Genomic DNA, 19,344 nt, shown 5'->3' with positions numbered 1-19,344 from the left:
TTCATTTTCTGATTTTCTTAATGTTTAATAAAATTGTTTTGTTTTATGACAAAAACAATTGATTTGATTTAATTAAAGTTATCACGTAATAAAACATTTAAGATGTTTGTCACATGTTCAAATAAGACTTATAAAAAATATTTTTTCATTAAAACTGTTAAACGTTGTCTCCTGTGACAGAGAGTTAAATATTTTCAGGTGAATAATAATTGTTCTCCAGTTTGTTTGTCTTTAGTTAACGTGTTTGTGGTTCTCTGATGACGTCAGGATGGAAACAGAAATACATTCAACCAGAGATGCAGACAGAGTGTTTTTAATACAGTTCACGTTCTCACCAGATGACTGACGGTTACACTAGTGTCAGAATCTAAACTGAATCAGTGACGTGTAACATTTAAACATCACTTTTTATCACAAAATCACAGCTTCGTTATTTATACTTTGCAGAGAACTCGTCACTTCCGTGTATCAACCCAATAAACAAATCCTGACATTTCAAAATAAAGCTTGTTTTTAGATTGGTGTAAGCGGGGCTTTTACTCTGAAATGACACCGGATGCGCTGCAGAAGCTGTAGCCACACATCGGAAGTGAACGTTACTTCCTGGAAACAGACGTCGATCAGCGGATCATCGATCAGCTGTCACTCAGCTCGGTCTGTGCTAGCACAGTTAGCTTTAGCTGCGGTTAGCTCCCACTAGCACAGTTAGCTTTAGCTGCGGTTAGCTCCCACTAGCACAGTTAGCTCAGACCCGGATCACAAAGCTTCCTCCATGGGAGCCCACCGCAGCGAGGGAGGCCGGGACTGGCTGCAGCAGGACGGGCAGGAGCAGCTGGAGCAGACCCCGGTGAGAGCGGGTTAGCGGGTTAGCTTAGCTCGATGCTAACCCTTCTGATTCAGCTGTTTGAACTTTTAACAAAGTCATGTGATCTGCTCACGAAAAGCGAAGCTTAGGTACTGTTAGGCACTAAGTGTCGCGATAGTTCAGCGTCACCGAGGAACATCAGGTTAACGGGTCAATAAGTTAACTGGTTATCATGTTAAAAGTTCTTCATGTTAAAAGTTCATCATGTTTACTGGTCATCATGTTAACTGGTTATCATGTTAACTGGTTATCATGTTAACTATTCACCATGTTAACTGGTTATCATGTTAACTATTCACCATGTTAACTGGTTATCATGTTAACTGGTCATGTTAAAAGTTCATCATGTTAACTATTCACCATGTTTACTGGTTATCATGTTAACTGGTCACCATGTTAACTAGTCACCATGTTTACTGGTTACCTTGTTAACTGGTTATCATGTTAACTGGTTATCATGTTAACTGGTTATCATGTTAACTGGTTATCATGTTAACTGGTTATCATGTTAACTATTCACCATGTTAACTATTCACCATGTTAACTGGTTACCTTGTTAACTGGTTATCATGTTAACTGGTCGTCATGTTAACTGGTCACCATGTTAACTGGACATCAGGTTATGTTTATTGGTCATCATGTTCACTGGTCATCATGTTAACTGGTCATCATGTTAACTATTCACCATGTTAACTGATTACCTTGTTAACTGGTTATCATGTTAACTGGTCAATACGTTTACTGGTCACCATGTTAACTGGTCATCATGTTAACTTGTCAATAGGTTAACTGGTTATCATGTTAACTGATTACCTTGTTAACTGGTCACCATGTTAACTATTCACCATGTTAACTGATTACCTTGTTAACTGGTTATCATGTTAACTGGTCAATAGGTTAACTGGTTATCATGTTAACTGGTTATCATGTTAACTGGTTATCATGTTAACTGATTACCTTGTTAACTGGTTATCATGTTAACTGGTCAATAGGTTAACTGGTTATCATGTTAACTGGTTATCATGTTAACTGATTACCTTGTTAACTGGTCACCATGTTAACTATTCACCATGTTAACTATTCACCATGTTAACTGATTACCTTGTTAACTGGTTATCATGTTAACTGGTCATCATGTTAACTGGTCACCATGTTAACTGGACATCAGGTTATGTTTATTGGTCATCATGTTCACTGGTCATCAGGTTAATTGGTCATCATGTTAAAAGTTCATGATGTTAACTGGGCACCATGTTAACTATTCACCATGTTAACTGATTACCTTGTTAACTGGTTATCATGTTAACTGGTCACCATGTAAACTGGACATCAGGTTATGTTTATTGGTCATCATGTTAAAAGTTCATGATGTTAACTGGTCACCATGTTAACTGGTCATCATGTTAACTATTCACCATTTTAACTGATTACCTTGTTAACTGGTTATCATGTTAACTGGTCAATAGGTTTACTGGTCACCATGTTAACTGGTCATCATGTTAACTGGTCAATAGGTTAACTGGTTATCATGTTAACTGATTACCTTGTTAACTGGTCACCATGTTAACTATTCACCATGTTAACTGATTACCTTGTTAACTGGTTATCATGTTAACTGGTCACCATGTTAACTGGACATCAGGTTATGTTTATTGGTCATCATGTTCACTGGTCATCATGTTAACTGGTCATCATGTTAACTATTCACCATTTTAACTGATTACCTTGTTAACTGGTTATCATGTTAACTGGTCAATAAGTTTACTGGTCACCATGTTAACTGGTCATCATGTTAACTGGTTATCATGTTAACTGGTCAATAGGTTAACTGGTTATCATGTTAACTGGTTATCATGTTAACTGATTACCTTGTTAACTGGTCACCATGTTAACTATTCACCATGTTAACTATTCACCATGTTAACTGATTACCTTGTTAACTGGTTATCATGTTAACTGGTCATCATGTTAACTGGTCACCATGTTAACTGGTCATCAGGTTATGTTAATTGGTCATCATGTTAATTGGTCATCATGTTAAAAGTTCATGATGTTAACTGGTCACCATGTTAACTGGTCATCATGTTAACTGGTCAATAGGTTAACTGGTTATCATGTAAACTGGTTATCATGTTAACTATTCACCATGTTAACTGATTACCTTGTTAACTGGTTATCATGTTAACTGGTCATCATGTTAACTGGTCACCATGTTAACTGGACATCAGGTTATGTTTATTGGTCATCATGTTCACTGGTCATCATGTTAACTGGTCATCATGTTAAAAGTTCATGATGTTAACTGGTCACCATGTTAACTGGTCATCATGTTAACTGGTCACCATGTTAACTGGTCATCATGTTAACTGATTACCTTGTTAACTGGTCACCATGTTAACTGGTTATCATGTTAACTGGTCATCATGTTAACTGGTCACCATGTTAACTGGACATCAGGTTATGTTTATTGGTCATCATGTTCACTGGTCATCATGTTAACTGGTCATCATGTTAACTATTCACCATGTTAACTGATTACCTTGTTAACTGGTTATCATGTTAACTGGTCAATAAGTTCACTGGTCACCATGTTAACTGGTCATCATGTTAACTGGTCAATAGGTTAACTGGTTATCATGTTAACTGGTCACCATGTTAACTGATTACCTTGTTAACTGGTCACCATGTTAACTATTCACCATGTTAACTGATTACCTTGTTAACTGGTTATCATGTTAACTATTCACCATGTTAACTGATTACCTTGTTAACTGGTTATCATGTTAACTGGTCATCATGTTAACTGGTCACCATGTTAACTATTCACCATGTTAACTGATTACCTTGTTAACTGGTTATCATGTTAACTGGTCACCATGTTAACTGGACATCAGGTTATGTTTATTAGTCATCATGTTCACTGGTCATCATGTTAACTGGTCATCCTGTTAACTATTCACCATTTTAACTGATTACCTTGTTAACTGGTTATCATGTTAACTGGTCAATAAGTTTACTGGTCACCATGTTAACTGGTCATCATGTTAACTGGTCAATAGGTTAACTGGTTATCATGTTAACTGGTTATCATGTTAACTGATTACCTTGTTAACTGGTCACCATGTTAACTATTCACCATGTTAACTGATTACCATGTTAACTGGTTATCATGTTAACTGGTCACCATGTTAACTGATTACCTTGTTAACTGGTCACCATGTTAACTATTCACCATGTTAACTGATTACCTTGTTAACTGGTTTTCATGTTAACTATTCACCATGTTAACTGATTACCTTGTTAACTGGTTATCATGTTAACTGGTCATCATGTTAACTGGTCACCATGTTAACTGGACATCAGGTTATGTTTATTGGTCATCATGTTCACTGGTCATCATGTTAACTGGTCATCATGTTAAAAGTTCATGATGTTAACTGGTCACCATGTTAACTGGTCATCATGTTAACTGGTCACCATGTTAACTGGTCATCATGTTAACTGATTACCTTGTTAACTGGTCACCATGTTAACTGGTTATCATGTTAACTGATTACCTTGTTAACTGGTCACCATGTTAACTGGTCATCATGTTCACTGGTCATCATGTTAACTGGTCACCATGTTAACTATTCATCATGTTAACTATTCACCATGTTAACTGATTACCTTGTTAACTGGTTATCATGTTAACTGGTCAATAAGTTTACTGGTCACCATGTTAACTGGTCATCATGTTAACTGGTCAATAGGTTAACTGGTTATCATGTTAACTGGTCACCATGTTAACTATTCACCATGTTAACTGATTACCTTGTTAACTGGTTATCATGTTAACTATTCACCATGTTAACTGATTACCTTGTTAACTGGTTATCATGTTAACTGGTCATCATGTTAACTGGTCACCATGTTAACTGGACATCGTGTTCACTGGTCACCATGTTAACTGGTCATCATGTTAACTGATTACCTTGTTAACTGGTTATCATGTTAACTGGTCATCATGTTAAAAGTTCATGATGTTAACTGGTCACCATGTTAACTGGTCATCATGTTAACTGGTCACCATGTTAACTGGTCATCATGTTAACTGATTACCTTGTTAACTGGTTATCATGTTAACTGGTCATCATGTTAACTGGTCACCATGTTAACTGATTATCATGTTAACTGGTTATCATGTTAACTGGTCATCATGTTAACTGGTCACCATGTTAACTGGACATCAGGTTATGTTTATTGGTCATCATGTTAACTGGTCATCATGTTAACTATTCACCATGTTAACTGATTACCTTGTTAACTGGTCATCATGTTAACTGGTCAATAGGTTAACTGGTTATCATGTTAACTGGTTATCATGTTAACTGATTACCTTGTTAACTGGTCACCATGTTTACTATTCACCATGTTAACTGATTACCTTGTTAACTGGTTATCATGTTCACTGGTCATCAGGTTAATTGGTCATCATGTTAAAAGTTCATGATGTTAACTGGTCACCATGTTAACTGGTCACCATGTTAACTGGTCATCATGTTAACTGGTCAATAGGTTAACTGGTTATCATGTTAACTGGTTATCATGTTAACTGGTTATCATGTTAACTGGTTATCATGTTAACTGGTCACCATGTTAACTGGACATCAGGTTAATTGGTCATCATGTTAAAAGTTCATCATGTTAACTGGTCACCATGTTAACTGGACATCAGGTTATGTTTATTGGTCATCATGTTAAGTGGTCACCATGTTAACTGGTCACCATGTTAACTGGTTATCATGTTAACTATTCACCATGTTTACTGGTCATCATGTTAACTGGTCACCATGTTAACTGGTCATCATGTTTACTGTTGTTTTGTTGTCTTTATTTCAGAAGCCGTGGAACGTGATGATCAAACACAGACAGATCCACAGACGAGGACGACGCTCGCACATGAGTGTCAGGTCAGTTCTGGTTCATAATGTTTAATACTTTATTATACTTTACATAACACCAGAGATAAACCTACAGTTAGAATGTGTGTGTGTGTGTGTGTGTGTGTGTAGCTACACAGATCCTCAGGTGTCCATGGACCTGTTGAGGGCGGTGCTTCAGCCCAGCTTCAATGATGACATCATGGCTGTGTTCAGGAAGTACCAGAAGGTCAGAGGTCAAAATAATTCAATGTGTTTTTCTCAGTGACACCTGAGCAGGTGTGAACTGCTATAACGTATCATTACAATATATAAATACAACTGTTATAACTTATTGTCACAATACATAAATACATCACAATGTTGTATTGCTTTGAATGTGTTTGTGTATATTTGCACGTGTTTGTGTTTCAGTTCTTTGAGAAAGCTGCTCAGAACGTGAAGGTGAACGTAGGAGATGACGTTCAGACTGACCAGCTGATCAAAGAGGCCTGCAGGAACGTTCTAGAACATGTAAGGTGATTTACTGTCATCTGACCCTGAAGGTCATGTGACCAACTGTACTCACCTGTCTGTCTCTGTGGTTACCATGGTTTCCTCTGATGACATCACCAGGCCAAACAGCTGTTTCCAGAGGGGGAGGTGAAGAAAGTTCGGTCAGAGATCGCAGTCAAGGTAGGAGGCTTCAAACTGACCATCAGGTCATTAGCCACAGAAACAACCTGATTCTTCTTCTTGTCTTGACAGAGAACCAGACCTGCTGACGACGACTGCAGTCAGAGAGGAAGTCCCCTGCTCAAGAAGGTAGTGTGACCTCTGACCTCTGACTGTTCGTTCAGACTCTAAACACTGATGTGCTCAGGTGTATGAGGTTCAGTCGGAGAGGTGTGAGACAGTTGAATGATGTACAGTCAGACAGGTGTGAGACAGTTGAATGATGTACAGTCAGACAGGTGTGAGACAGGTGTATGAGGTACAGTCGGAGAGGTGTGAGACAATTGTATGATGTACAGTCGGACAGGAGTGAGACAGTTGTATGATGTACAGGTGTGAGACAGTTGTATGAGGTACAGGTGTGAGACAGTTGTATGAGGTACAGGTGTGAGACAGTTGTATGAGGTACAGGTGTGAGACAGTTGTATGATGTACAGTCGGACAGGTGTGAGACAGTTGTATGAGGTACAGGTGTGAGACAGTTGAATGATGTACAGTCGGACAGGAGTGAGACAGTTGTATGATGTACAGTCGGAGAGGTGTGAGACAGTTGTATGATGTACAGTCGGACAGGTGTGAGACCGTTGTATGATGTACAGTCGGACAGGAGTGAGACAGTTGTATGATGTACAGGTGTGAGACAGTTGTATGAGGTACAGGTGTGAGACAGTTGTATGAGGTACAGGTGTGAGACAGTTGTATGATGTACAGTCGGACAGGTGTGAGACAGTTGTATGAGGTACAGGTGTGAGACAGTTGAATGATGTACAGTCGGACAGGTGTGAGACAGGTGTATGAGGTACAGTCGGAGAGGTGTGAGACAGTTGTATGATGTACAGTCGGACAGGAGTGAGACAGTTGTATGATGTACAGTCGGACAGGAGTGAGACAGTTGTATGATGTACAGGTGTGAGACAGTTGTATGAGGTACAGGTGTGAGACAGTTGTATGAGGTACAGGTGTGAGACAGTTGTATGAGGTACAGGTGTGAGACAGTTGTATGATGTACAGTCGGACAGGTGTGAGACAGTTGTATGAGGTACAGGTGTGAGACAGTTGAATGATGTACAGTCGGACAGGAGTGAGACAGTTGTATGATGTACAGTCGGAGAGGTGTGAGACAGTTGTATGATGTACAGTCGGACAGGTGTGAGACCGTTGTATGATGTACAGTCGGACAGGTGTGAGACAGTTGTATGAGGGACAGTCGGACAGGTGTGAGACAGTTGTATGATGTACAGTCGGACAGGTGTGAGACAGTTGTATGAGTTACAGGTGTGAGACAGTTGTATGAGGTACAGGTGTGAGACAGTTGTATGAGTTACAGGTGTGAGACAGTTGTATGAGGCACAGGTGTGAGACAGTTGTATGAGGTACAGGTGTGAGACAGTTGTATGAGGTACAGGTGTGAGACAGTTGTATGAGGTACAGGTGTGAGACAGTTGTATGAGTTACAGGTGTGAGACAGTTGTATGAGGCACAGGTGTGAGACAGTTGTATGAGGCACAGGTGTGAGACAGTTGTATGAGGTACAGGTGTGAGACAGTTGTATGAGGTACAGGTGTGAGACAGTTGTATGAGGTACAGGTGTGAGACAGTTGTATGAGGTACAGGTGTGAGACAGTTGTATGAGGTACAGGTGTGAGACAGTTGTATGAGTTACAGGTGTGAGACAGTTGTATGAGGCACAGGTGTGAGACAGTTGTATGAGGCACAGGTGTGAGACAGTTGTATGAGGCACAGGTGTGAGACAGTTGTATGAGGTACAGGTGTGAGACAGTTGTATGAGGTACAGGTGTGAGACAGTTGTATGAGGTACAGGTGTGAGACAGTTGTATGAGGTAAAGGTGGACGGGAGTGAGACAGTTGTATGAGGTACAGGTGTGAGACAGTTGTATGAGGTACAGGTGTGAGACAGTTGTATGAGGTACAGGTGTGAGACAGTTGTATGAGGTACAGGTGTGAGACAGTTGTATGAGGTAAAGGTGGACGGGAGTGAGACAGTTGTATGAGGTACAGGTGTGAGACAGTTGTATGAGGTACAGGTGTGAGACAGTTGTATGAGTTACAGGTGTGAGACAGTTGTATGAGGTACAGGTGTGAGACAGTTGTATGAGGTACAGGTGTGAGACAGTTGTATGAGATACAGGTGGACAGGTGTGAGACAGGTGAAGGAATCGATTGTGTGAATAACGGATTATTATTTGTCCTCAGAGAAAAACCCGTCCCAGTGCCGCGCTCGTCTCGTCTGATCGACCTCTGACCTTCACCTCTCAGTGAGTACCTGACAGTGACATCATCAGTGTCCAGTTAGATGACCTCACCTGACGACCTTTGACCTTTTGTCCTCAGAGCGAAGCCGAAGCCTGATTCCATCAAGAGAGAAGGACCGAAGGTGAGATCAGCTCTGAACATACACATGGGGGACAGCCCTCTGGTGGCTGGCTGCGGTATAGCTCACAAACCCGGTTATTCTCCAGGTCAGCAGATGGGACCTGGACCAGACTCCATCACATGGTTGTGTAATGATCCAGTGTCTTTGTTTTCAGTGGGAACCGTCCAGACTCAATGACAGCAGCACGTTTGTTCTCGGCTCCAGAGCAAACAAGTGAGTCGACAACATGTCCAGAACATGCTATTTACATGTTTGTATGTGGTGGTCAGCCCAGACACCAGGTGGTGCTGTTGATCACCTCTGTCCTCTTGGAATGTTTCCTCTGCCCTCAGTGGGTGTGGATGCTGTATCTGTCTCTTCAAAGTAGAAGTGCTCTGTGTTGTGGTATTGGGAAGTTGACAATCAGCTGAGGATGATGGAGAGAGAAACTGTTAGTTAAACATTCTTCTGCTATTATAAAAGGTTTTTAACGTCTGTTGTTTATAAAATAATAAACATGTCGTTAAAAAAGTTTATCAGCTGATCAAGAGGTGAAAGGTCACCTGACACTGTGATGTCACTGTGCAGGGCGCTGGGGATGGGCGGGACCAGAGGACGAATCTACATCAAACACTCCGACCTGTTCAAGGTAACAAACGCACACTCACCTCCAGCGCTGATGGTTCATCTCAACAAATCTAATCTGTGTGTGTGTGTGTGTGTGTGTGTGTGTGTGTGTGTGTGTGTGTGTGTGTGTGTGTGTGTGTGTGTGTGTGTGTGTGTGTGTGTGTGTGTGTGTGTGTGTGTGTGTGTGTCAGTTTGCTGCAGATGCACAGGATAAGCAGTGGTTGGCAGAGCGACATCACATGAGAGCGACAGGAGGAAAAATGGTGAGAAAATCTTCCGGTCAGAGTCGGTTCAGGATTAGTTGAATCTCCTCCACCGGACGTGGACATGCTAACAGACTTAGCCACACGCTGGTGTGTCGGAGGGTCCATGAACGCACCTCAGAGGAGACATCAGAGACGTTGAGTCTCAACACTTTGTGTAAATGCCCCGTGTTGGGAGTAACGCGTTACTGTAATTCCACTACTTTGAGCGGTAACGAGCATGTAACAAAGTATTTTTTTAAATCAAGTAACGCAGTTACAATTACTGACATTTAAATGAGTTTGTTACTCACGTTACTCTCTCTGGTTAAAACACTTGCAGACAAGAAGACAAGTGAAGCAGATCCCCCGAAAGATGGTTGAGACTCAAACGGATGTTCTGGTCGTTTATTTGAGCCGTCCCTGTAACACCTCACAGCTTAATACAACTCTGAACAACTTAGAAACACCTTAAAACAACCGTGGACACCGTAAGAAACTGTGCTTCTTCGGACGCTACAAACTTAAACCTTTTCCGTAGCGCCGATGTCATCATCACAGGATGTCCGCGACTCTACCGGAACCGTTTCAAAATAAAATCATGTAACATTTTCACAATAAAATAACAGAAAGTAACTTAAAAGTTACTTTCCCTAGTAGCTAATTACTTTTGATATACAGTAACTGGTGAAGTAATTCAATTACTTTTAAAAGAAGTAACTAGTAACTGTAACTAAGTTCTAATTTTCAGTAACTTGCCCAACACTGTAAATGACGTCATCCCAGCTTGTGGTCACTTGATGACATCACAGCAGCAGCTTGTGGTCACTTGATGACATCACAGCAGCAGCTTGTGGTCACTTGATGACATCACAGCAGCAGCTTGTGGTCACTTGATGACATCACAGCAGCAGCTTGTGGTCACTTGATGTCAGAAGAATCCGTCTCTAGTGACTTCAGCTGTGTTGGATTCTGCTGCAGCCGTTTCCTCTGAAGCTCCACCAGGGTTTGTCTCACTCTGTTAATAAAGATGGATGACAAACAGCTCCCAAATCATCTTGATCGCCCCCTGGTGGCTGTCTGCAGTTAGTAATCCTTCCTCCATGTTAGCAGATGGAACATGGACCAAACTAAAGAATCAAAGCAGACATTAAATTAATGTTTGTAAAGATGTTTCTGGTTTTTCTGGTCGTTCTGATCTCACTGATGTTTGTTAAAGTGTTTCTGGTGAGTTTGGATTTTATAGTTTATTTGATTCACAATTACTGACGTCATGATTGACAGCTGAGATGGACTCAGGGTTGATCGAGTGTATGGGCGGGACCTAGACACCATGGCTCCTCCTCCTGCAGAGGGGTAGATGACGTTACTTTACTAATACACAGTTCCTCTGTCCTCACATCGGCTCATTCGGACTCGATGCTGAGCTTCTCTCAGGGGCGGACGTGAGAAACTCTTGACAAAGTCTGACGCCTCTCACTCGAACATACGGCCTCTCTGGAGAATGTCCGATTATCAATGCAGGTCTGAAAGCAGCTTTAGTTTCCACCTGTACGACTGCCCCTGAAGGCACCACTGCTGTTTGTGTTCAGGCCTACCTGCTGATCGAAGAAGACATCCAGGATCTGTCCCGCAGCGACGAGTACAAGTGAGTCTGTCTCCATGGTATCCAGTTCTACAGGTTTGCCCCACCCCTGTTGTTACCATGGTAACTGTGTGTGTGTGTGCAGGGACTGTCCTGACGTCAAGATGGACGAGATGAAGCCGTTCTCGGTTCCTTCCTGGATGATTGACAAGATGAAGAGAGCCATGGAGGCTCAGAGAGATGCTGACCTCTGACCTCATCAGAGCAATCATGTGATTCACATACTCTGACCTGATTGGCTCCTTCTATCCTTTCATTTATACTGTTTTTTAACAAATTAATAAACCTGTTTCTGACCAGAAGACGTGTTTTTCATTACGTTACATTTAGTGCTATGTGTGAGTGACGCATAAGTTCTACTTATTTTATTTATCTGAGGTGTGGTCTGAAGAGATGTCTTCAGTCTGGAGTTAGATGTGAGGACTTCCTGTCCATCACCGTTTAGAAGCCAGGACAGTTCCTGTCCTGATGTTGAGTGACAGCTGTCCCTCGCAGTGAGGGAGCAGCTGATTGGTCGATGCAGAGTACCGGTGTTTTGGAACGGATGCAGCTACTGGTAACCAGTAACCAGATCTAAAACCATCAACTGAGCAGAAAGTTGAAACTCATTCACAAGGTTGTGACATCACAGACTTTATTTATAAAAATAAACACGCAGGTATTGGCATTGTGGGGGGGCGGCATCACTCAATCCCTTCCTGCTTATCTTTGATGGCGACTCGGAAGCGTTCCTCCAGAAGAGACAGCTCGCTGATCAGATCTGTGATGGCGTTTGTAAACGCTTCCTGTCAAAACAACGGAAACCATTTCCTGTTAATAAAACACCTCGACCTGTCAGAGTGTGTGTGTGTGTGTGTGTTACCTGTGGACTGTAGTCAGGTGTGTGTGTGTTACCTGTGGACTGTAGTCAGGTGTGTGTGTGTGTTACCTGTGGACTGTAGTCAGGTGTGTGTGTGTGTTACCTGTGGACTGTAGTCAGGTGTGTGTGTGTGTTACCTGTGGACTGTAGTCAGGTGTGTGTGTGTGTTACCTGTGGACTGTAGTCAGGTGTGTGTGTGTGTTACCTGTGGACTGTAGTCAGGTGTGTGTGTGTGTGTTACCTGTGGACTGTAGTCAGGTGTGTGTGTGTGTGTTACCTGTGGACTGTAGTCAGGTGTGTGTGTGTGTTACCTGTGGACTGTAGTCAGGTGTGTGTGTTACCTGTGGACTGTAGTCAGGTGTGTGTTATTTGTGGACTGTAGTCAGGTGTGTGTTACCTGTGGACTGTAGTCAGGTGTGTGTGTTATTTGTGGACTGTAGTCAGGTGTGTGTGTGTGTGTTACCTGTGGACTGTAGTCAGGTGTGTGTGTTACCTGTGGACTGTAGTCAGGTGTGTGTTATTTGTGGACTGTAGTCAGGTGTGTGTTATTTGTGGACTGTAGTCAGGTGTGTGTGTGTGTGTGTGTTACCTGTGGACTGTAGTCAGGTGTGTGTGTGTGTTACCTGTGGACTGTAGTCAGGTGTGTGTGTGTGTGTTACCTGTGGACTGTAGTCAGGTGTGTGTGTGTTACCTGTGGACTGTAGTCAGGTGTGTGTGTTACCTGTGGACTGTGGTCAGGTGTGTGTGTTACCTGTGGACTGTAGTCATGTGTGTGTGTGTGTGTGTGTTACCTGTGGACTGTAGTCATGTGTGTGTGTGTGTGTGTGTGTGTTACCTGTGGACTGTAGTCAGGTGTGTGTGTGTGTTACCTGTGGACTGTAGTCAGGTGTGTGTGTGTGTGTTACCTGTGGACTGTAGTCAGGTGTGTGTGTGTGTGTTACCTGTGGACTGTAGTCAGGTGTGTGTGTGTGTGTGTGTTACCTGTGGACTGTAGTCAGGTGTGTGTGTGTGTGTGTTACCTGTGGACTGTAGTCAGGTGTGTGTGTGTTACCTGTGGACTGTAGTCAGGTGTGTGTGTGTGTGTGTGTGTGTGTGTGTGTTACCTGTGGACTGTAGTCAGGTGTGTGTGTGTTACCTGTGGACTGTAGTCAGGTGTGTGTGTGTGTGTGTGTGTGTGTTACCTGTGGACTGTAGTCAGGTGTGGTCTGGACTCTGATGACGATCTTGTGTTCTAGAGGATGAGGAACCTTATAACCAGCGAACAGAACCTGAGGATCCTTCAACAGCTGACTGAGAAACAAACAAACATGAGCAGGTTTGTATCCAATGTATAAAAAAAACTGATGTTTCACTATAAATTTAGTTTCAGAGCACTTCCTGTCAGGACTCAATTAGAACCTTTCACAATAAAAGGTGAAAACTAGTACTGAGCCCTGTCTTCTGAGGCTGTAGCCTGTGTGGCATCTGATTAGCTGTGTCTGTAGCCTCCTGTTAGCATGTCTCTAGCCTCCTGTTAGCATGTGTGTAGCCTCCTGTTAGCATGTGTGTAGCCTCCTGTTAGCATGTGTGTAGCCTCCTGTTAGCTGTGTCTGTAGCCTCCTGTTAGCATGTGTGTAGCCTCCTGTTAGCATGTGTCTGTAGCCTCCTGTTAGCTGTGTCTGTAGCCTCCTGTTAGCTGTGTGTGTAGCCTCCTGTTAGCATGTGTGTAGCCTCCTGTTAGCTGTGTGTGTAGCCTCCTGTTAGCATGTGTGTAGCCTCCTGTTAGCTGTGTCTGTAGCCTCCTGTTAGCATGTGTGTAGCCTCCTGTTAGCATGTGTCTGTAGCCTCCTGTTAGCTGTGTCTGTAGCCTCCTGTTAGCTGTGTCTGTAGCCTCCTGTTAGCTGTGTGTGTAGCCTCCTGTTAGCATGTGTCTAGCCTCCTGTTAGCTGTGTGTGTAGCCTCCTGTTAGCATGTGTGTAGCCTCCTGTTAGCTGTGTGTGTAGCCTCCTGTTAGCATGTGTGTAGCCTCCTGTTCGCATTTGTGTAGCCTCTGTTAGCTGTGTCTGTAGCCTCCTGTTAGCATGTGTGTAGCCTCCTGTTAGCATGTGTGTAGCCTCCTGTTAGCATGTGTGTATTCTCCTGTTAGCATGTGTGTATCCTCCTGTTAGCATGTGTGTAGCCTCCTGTTAGCTGTGTCTGTAGCCCCCTGTTAGCATGTCTCTAGCCTCCTGTTAGCATGTCTGTAGCCTCCTGTTAGCATGTGTGTATTCTCCTGTTAGCATGTGTGTAGCCTCCTGTTAGCATGTGTGTATTCTCCTGTTAGCATGTGTGTAGCCTCCTGTTAGCATGTGTGTAGCCTCTGTTAGCTGTGTCTGTAGCCCCCTGTTAGCATGTCTCTAGCCTCCTGTTAGCTGTGTCTGTAGCCACCTGTTAGCATGTCTCTAGCCTCCTGTTAGCATGTCTCTAGCCTCCTGTTAGCATGTGTGTAGCCTCCTGGTAGCATGTGTCTGTAGCCTCCTGTTAGCATGTGTGTAGCCTCCTGGTAGCATGTGTCTCTAGCCTCCTGTTAGCATGTCTCTAGCCTCCTGTTAGCTGTGTCTGTAGCCTCCTGTTAGCATGTCTCTAGCCTCCTGTTAGCATGTCTCTAGCCCCCTGTTAGCATGTGTGCAGCCTCTCACGCTCGGATGATGTTGCCCAGTGTGTGGTCCTCTTTGTTCAGGGTGAACAGACACGCGTTGGGAACCTTCGTGTCTTTGCTGATGCTGATCTTCTTCTCTCCTTCGAACAGCAGGAACGACTCGAAGGCGGGAGGCGCGTTCATCTTGTCTGAGGCAGAATCGACCACAGACTGGAAATAAAGAAACTACTTCAAAATAACATCACCACTTCCGGCGCCTCCGTCTTCTTCTGTCGTCAGAGTCCCGGTGTGGAGCGCCCCCATGCGGACAGCAGCCAACCAGCTGATGAGCAATCACAGATGGTGCGTTGATTTTGTTGTTTAAATGAAATCTGGAAACGTGAAATATCATAGAAATGTTTGTGAAATGTTTCCTTTTAATAAATATTACACATCAAAGGTAAAAAAAATCTGTTTATTTCTGTCTTTGTTTCCACTCTGTGATGTCACGTTACGGAAGTTCCTCCTGTCCAATAAGAGCGCGGTTCCCATCGTTGTCACTCTTCTCATTGGTCGACAGGAGGTGGTTTGTTTTTAAAAGTCTGGCGCTGATTGGCTGCGTCTGTGACGGAGCGTCAGTTTAAACCGAGGGGCGGCAGAGTGCTTGGTTTGAATCCGGCAGACGCAGCTTGGACCCGGACTCCCGGACACGGTGAGTCCCCCGGTTCCACCGGGATTAAACACCGGATTTAACCCCCGGATTCAACCGGGATACGTGCGGGTGTAAACGCGAGGAAGTATTGCGTGTATCCGCGGTGTGACGTCAGTGGTAAACAGGCTAATAGCGAAGCTAACGCTCAGCTAGCCTGCTGCTAGCTATAAGCTAAAGCTGAAATCAGATGCTAACATGCGAATTCAGCGGATCCGTTAGGAGACACCGGACCGGTCTTTAGGAGACACCGGACCGGTCTTTAGGAGACACCGGACCGTCCGTTAGGAGACACCGGACCGTCCGTTAGGAGACACCGGACCGGTCGTTAGGAGACACCGGACCGGTCGTTAGGAGACACCGGACCGGTCGTTAGGAGACACCGGACCGGTCTTTAGGAGACACCGGACCGTCCGTTAAGAGACACCGGACCGTCCGTTAGGAGACACCGGACCGGTCGTTAGGAGACACCGGACCGGTCTTTAGGAGACACCGGACCGTCCGTTAAGAGACACCGGACCGTCCGTTAGGAGACACCGGACCGGTCGTTAGGAGACACCGGACCGGTCGTTAGGAGACACCGGACCGTCCGTTAGGAGACACCGGACCGTCCGTTAAGAGACACCGGACCGGTCGTTAGGAGACACCGGACCGTCCGTTAAGAGACACCGGACCGGTCGTTAGGAGACACCGGACCGGTCTTTAGGAGACACCGGACCGTCCGTTAGGAGACACCGGACCGTCAGTTAGGAGACACCGGACCGGTCTTTAGGAGACACCGGACCGTCCGTTAGGAGACACCGGACCGTCAGTTAGGAAACACCGGACCGTCAGTTAGGAGACACCGGACCGGTCGTTAGGAGACACCGGACCGGTCTTTAGGAGACACCGGACCGTCCGTTAGGAGACACCGGACCGGTCGTTAGGAGACACCGGACCGGTCGTTAGGAGACACCGGACCGGTCGTTAGGAGACACCGGACCGGTCGTTAGGAGACACCGGACCGGTCTTTAGGAGACACCGGACCGGTCTTTAGGAGACACCGGACCGGTCGTTAGGAGACACCGGACCGTCCGTTAGGAGACACCGGACCGGTCGTTAGGAGACACCGGACCGTCCGTTAGGAGACACCGGGCTCAGGTGGACAGTTGTGGGACTTGTGTTTGCTGACCCTTCCGGTTACTACCGTTTAGCTGCTGACTACCGGGGACCGGGGCAGTGGGCGTGGTGTGCGTCCGGCTCTGACCCGGTCTTTGTCTCTGTCCAGCAGGAACCGGAACCGTTCATCATGGCCTCTCAGAACATGGACCCCGCAGCGGGAGCAGCTTCCTCACCGGCCGCTCTGAAGGGCAGCGAGAGCGGCGGCAGCGCGGCCAGAGGCTCGGTGTCCAAACGGTGAGAACCCACACCACCGGTTTCTACAAGTATTACGGTACCAGTGGTTTCACAATAAAAGCGACCTGACTGGGATGTGGTGTTCCGTCTGGGAACGCACCAGGGAACTAATGAGTTGAAGTAATGATGAATAATAACTTAGAATTATGATAAAAAAAAACATTGACTCAACATGAAACTTCTAATGAGAAAATTGAGACTTCACAAATTAGTACATCTGTGAAGAATAAACTTTAATGTAGAATAACTTCTTAACTATGACATCACCTCAGTCTCACTCTGACAATATTGGGAAATCCAATTATTATTTATAATTAAGTGTCAATTGTCTCATTGATAGTTTCATGGTCATGTTCAACACATTTTCTGTATTCTCAATAAATAGTTGACTTGTTAATTATTTCATTCAGACTCTACAAATGTGTGGTCCCACAGGAAGGTCGCTTTTATTTTGAAGTGACTCTAATGTAATGCTTAACTCGCCTCTTGTCTGTTCTGCTGGTTCTGGTCTGACCCAGGTCTGGACCAGGTCCTGGGTCACTTCAATAAGGTCTGATCTGTAACCTGTGTGTGTGTCTGTGTGTGTGTGTGTCTGTGTGTGTGTTGTGTAGGCTGCAGCAGGAGCTCATGACTCTGATGGTGAGTTTTTCTTTCATGTCTGATGATGTCATCATGGTCGGGCTGTCTCTGACCTCGTGTCCCTGTCTGACAGATGTCCGGTGATAAGGGGATCTCAGCGTTTCCAGAATCAGATAATCTTTTCAAATGGGTCGGAACCATCAACGGAGCTCAGGGGACGGTACGTCCACACACACACAGACACACACACACACTGTGTCCCTGTGGTGTACCACCCGGTCATGACCTGTCTCTCTCTGGTCCCTTGTCTGTCTCAGGTGTACGAGGGCCTCAGGTACCGCCTGTCTCTGGATTTTCCCGCCGGTTACCCGTACCAGGCTCCTCGTGTGAAGTTTGTGACGCCGTGTTTCCATCCCAACGTGGACGACAACGGGTTCATCTGTCTGGACATCCTGAAGGAGAAGTGGTCGGCGCTGTACGACGTCCGCTCCATCCTGCTGTCCATCCAGAGCCTGCTGGGAGGTACGGTCAAAACACACACGCTGGGACGACTGGTCGACATTACACTGGGCTGAGGACTCAGGAAGTGATGTCACAATGACGCGTGTGTGGTTGTGTTTCAGAACCAAACAACGAGTCTCCTTTAAACGCCACGGCAGCCGAACTGTGGGACGATCAAGAAGGTGAGAGAGACTCTTACACAATAATGAACAACACACGTTTCAGTGACGTTCCTGTGGAGAAAGTTCAGAGGGAGGAGTCATCTCATAATATGATCATTATGACATTTGATCATAAAGAAGGAAAATCCACAATAACGTTGATCAATTGATTTGAAACATTTAACTTGTTAACTTCTTATTGATTAGTTTTATTATTTATTGATCAAATCCTTTCCCACTGAAGATAACGAGTCACCGATCTGTAGCCTTGTGGTTCAGGTCAAAGTCATTGGTTATTTATCACTGGTCAGCTGGCAGCAGGGGCTGATGGGAACTGTAGTTCTAACTCTGTTTGTCTCTTTCAGCCTTTAAAGCTCATCTACATTCGACCTTCCAGAAGTGAAGCAGCTCCACATTTTCTTCTTCTTCCTCCTCTTCTTCTTCTCCCTCTCTTTCTGTCTGTGTTACGTCTGTTTGTACAGTATTTTCATGTTAAATAAAGTTCTTAATTCAACACTTTGACAACTCGTTTGTTTGGATTTAAAGTGATAAATAAAACGTTTATGTAACAGAAAGTTCAGAGGAAGTCCCCGGGTGCGTTGCACGTGATGCATGCTGGTCCGAGCGCTGCAGGTCACGTGACCTCAACAGATGTTGGAGTGAGCTTGCTGCTGTCAGACAGATGTTCTCCAGCTGCTGCACCGGTGATGTCACAACTCTGCTCTGATTGGCTCAAGGCTTCATGACGTCTCTTATGTTTTGATTTTCACCATTCAGTTCACCATGTGTTTTCTGCTGTGTATATCCATAATTGTACGGTGTTAAAAGGTATATATATGTTTATGATTGTGTTTCTATTCTGTTATTTCTTGTTTGTCTTATTGCTGATTACTACAGAAGTTTATTTCTCTACAAAGACAATGTGATACATTTCGTCTCCTGTGTATTTACACGAGTTCAATATGGATTAATTTAATTTTTCAGCTGAAACAAAGTTCTGTGACTTGGTGGTGGAGTCCGTCTGGAACGCTCAGGAACCTTCAGTTGAAACTGTTCTTCTCATCAAACAACAGTTCTACACTCACCCAGTTTTACTTCCTGTTCAATCACATCAATATTTTTATCTCAAAATACGAATCCATTATCCTCACTGAG

General features: G+C 44.3%; 3 protein-coding genes across 3 annotated transcripts; 2 read left to right on the top strand and 1 right to left on the bottom strand.

Annotated features, from left to right (window-relative positions):
• The first annotated feature begins 603 nt into the window (after positions 1-603).
• On the top strand, positions 604-11,691 carry LOC132999751 (deoxynucleotidyltransferase terminal-interacting protein 1). The gene is made up of 13 exons (XM_061069510.1): positions 604-847; positions 5,747-5,817; positions 5,920-6,016; positions 6,202-6,300; positions 6,403-6,462; positions 6,535-6,591; positions 8,716-8,777; positions 8,854-8,896; positions 9,051-9,109; positions 9,464-9,524; positions 9,694-9,765; positions 11,337-11,392; positions 11,475-11,691. Exons 1-13 carry the CDS (start codon positions 773-775, stop codon positions 11,581-11,583), a joined length of 921 nt encoding a protein of 306 aa, XP_060925493.1. The 5' UTR covers positions 604-772; the 3' UTR covers positions 11,584-11,691.
• Positions 11,692-12,006: 315 nt separating this feature from the next.
• polr2j (RNA polymerase II subunit J) lies at positions 12,007-15,128 on the bottom strand. Its single transcript, XM_061070134.1, has 3 exons — positions 14,906-15,128; positions 13,430-13,538; positions 12,007-12,174 (listed from the first exon to the last, which is right to left on the bottom strand). The coding sequence occupies exons 1-3, from the start codon at positions 15,046-15,048 to the stop codon at positions 12,073-12,075; spliced, it is 354 nt and encodes a 117-aa protein (XP_060926117.1). The 5' UTR covers positions 15,049-15,128; the 3' UTR covers positions 12,007-12,072.
• Positions 15,129-15,499: 371 nt separating this feature from the next.
• On the top strand, positions 15,500-18,675 carry ube2c (ubiquitin-conjugating enzyme E2C). The gene is made up of 7 exons (XM_061070344.1): positions 15,500-15,556; positions 16,824-16,948; positions 17,560-17,587; positions 17,661-17,747; positions 17,845-18,049; positions 18,151-18,210; positions 18,555-18,675. The coding sequence occupies exons 2-7, from the start codon at positions 16,842-16,844 to the stop codon at positions 18,590-18,592; spliced, it is 525 nt and encodes a 174-aa protein (XP_060926327.1). The 5' UTR covers positions 15,500-15,556; positions 16,824-16,841; the 3' UTR covers positions 18,593-18,675.
• Positions 18,676-19,344: the final 669 nt, after the last annotated feature.

Source organism: Limanda limanda, chromosome 4, assembly GCF_963576545.1.
Source record: "Limanda limanda chromosome 4, fLimLim1.1, whole genome shotgun sequence".
In the NCBI taxonomy this organism is placed as follows: domain Eukaryota; kingdom Metazoa; phylum Chordata; class Actinopteri; order Pleuronectiformes; family Pleuronectidae; genus Limanda; species Limanda limanda.
Note: the sequence above shows the minus strand (reverse complement) of the source record. Positions and strands in the feature narration are given on the sequence as shown.